General features: G+C 42.0%; 1 protein-coding gene across 1 annotated transcript; it reads right to left on the reverse strand.

The window, feature by feature from the left end:
- Positions 1-239: 239 nt before the first annotated feature.
- On the reverse strand, positions 240-1,365 carry LOC110699113. The gene is made up of 2 exons (XM_021876604.1): positions 574-1,365; positions 240-500 (listed from the first exon to the last, which is right to left on the reverse strand). Exons 1-2 carry the CDS (start codon positions 1,339-1,341, stop codon positions 240-242), a joined length of 1,029 nt encoding a protein of 342 aa, XP_021732296.1. The 5' UTR covers positions 1,342-1,365.
- Between the last annotated feature and the right edge of the window lie 240 nt (positions 1,366-1,605).

The following is a 1,605-nucleotide window of genomic DNA, read 5'->3' on the forward strand; positions in this document are numbered from 1 at the left end:
TGGATGTTGGGATGACATTTCTTGTACTACTTTTAACTAAATCAATGAGAAATGGAACTTTTTGGTAGAAACATATCACATTTCGTATTAGTACTTGCAACACAATGTTTTTAATTGTTTTACATTGGCTGAGACAAAAGTTAAGGCACCTTTGTGCAAAATCATTGTTCAACTACCATTGTTCAACTACCAAATAAACTTGGCTGTCTATTACAAAATACTAATGAGTAGACCTAGGGTCACAGTTGATTGAGATCCTTGTCCTTCTTGCTTGTCATTACATGAAGCTTGGACCTGGTCTGTATTTTGACTTTGGGAGGAGTAGTTGTTGGCACTCTTGTGGGCTGACTCAGGCTCCTGTTGCTCCTGTTAACAGGCTGAGTTGGCAAAGGCTCTGTTCTTGTTGCAGGCTGGCTTGACACAGCAGTTGCAAGTGCAGCATTACTTGACCCAGCCTGTGATGTTGTTGGAGGCTGATATTGTGGCAACTTCAGTGCAGCCTGCAATCACAGTATGACAAGACTCAGAAACAAAGCCACTAAATACACTCAAGTCACAAAATACACAAAATACCTGTCTTGCTGCTTTCTCTTCACTTTTCTTTCTCTGTTCCTTAAGCCAAGGAGTCTGCATCTGTGGCCTCCCACCCTTTGGATTTGTTGCAGGTGGGTTAGGCTGTTCTGGTGCTGCTTCAGCCTTGCATGTTTTGGCAAAGTGGCCAAACCCACCACAGTTCTTGCATTGTTTCTTCACCTTTGGCTTCTTGCCCTCAGGTGCTGCAGAAGTGCCCTCCCCTGGTTCAAGCTTTCTCTTTTTTGCCTTAGGTCTTCCTGGCTGCACTTTCAGCATAGGTGGCAAAGGCTGTCTGAGCTTGACCTTTTCCCAATTCTTAGGGCCAGGCATTGGCTGTATTGGGTTCTCATATGCAGCCAAGTATGTCACCCTATAGTAATGTGGGTGCACATACAACTCAGGATCATCCCTTTTGTCCATTATGCAAGCAAATGCATGGACACAAGGTATTCCTCTCAACTCCCATCTATAACAAGTGCATTTTCTCTCTTGTAGATCCACAATGCACTGATCATCCTTGTATTTCACCTCATAAATTTCATCCCTTGAAGCTGTAACCTCACATGTCATGGCATACTTCTCCAACCCATCAAAGACTTTGTTGACAAATGGGGTTAGTAAACCTTCCCAAGACTTTGCTGCCTCCCATTTGTCATTACTCCTCTTCGTCATATATCTTCTAAGCCATTCCATTTGAGTTAGAATAGGCTTGTCTCTGGCATCTCTAATCACTGCATTAAATGTCTCACACATGTTGTTTAACAACATGTTAGACTTGCAGTTTGTAGAGAAAGCATGCCTAGACCAGTGCTGGGGGTCAATGTTTGACAGCCACTGGTATGCTTCTTCATCCAAAAAATTGATACTTTCCATAGCAACTTCAAACTCAAACTGATACAACCACACACATGACAACCATTTAACACAACATAGACACATGGCATACAGTTTTCACAAAATAGAAAGACATGCAAATATGTGCAAAACTAAATGTTCCTAGCATACATTATAGTTCACCATAAAACTGACATA

Source organism: Chenopodium quinoa, unplaced genomic scaffold (assembly GCF_001683475.1).
Source record: "Chenopodium quinoa cultivar QQ74 unplaced genomic scaffold, ASM168347v1, whole genome shotgun sequence".
NCBI classification, from domain to species: Eukaryota; Viridiplantae; Streptophyta; class Magnoliopsida; order Caryophyllales; family Amaranthaceae; genus Chenopodium; species Chenopodium quinoa.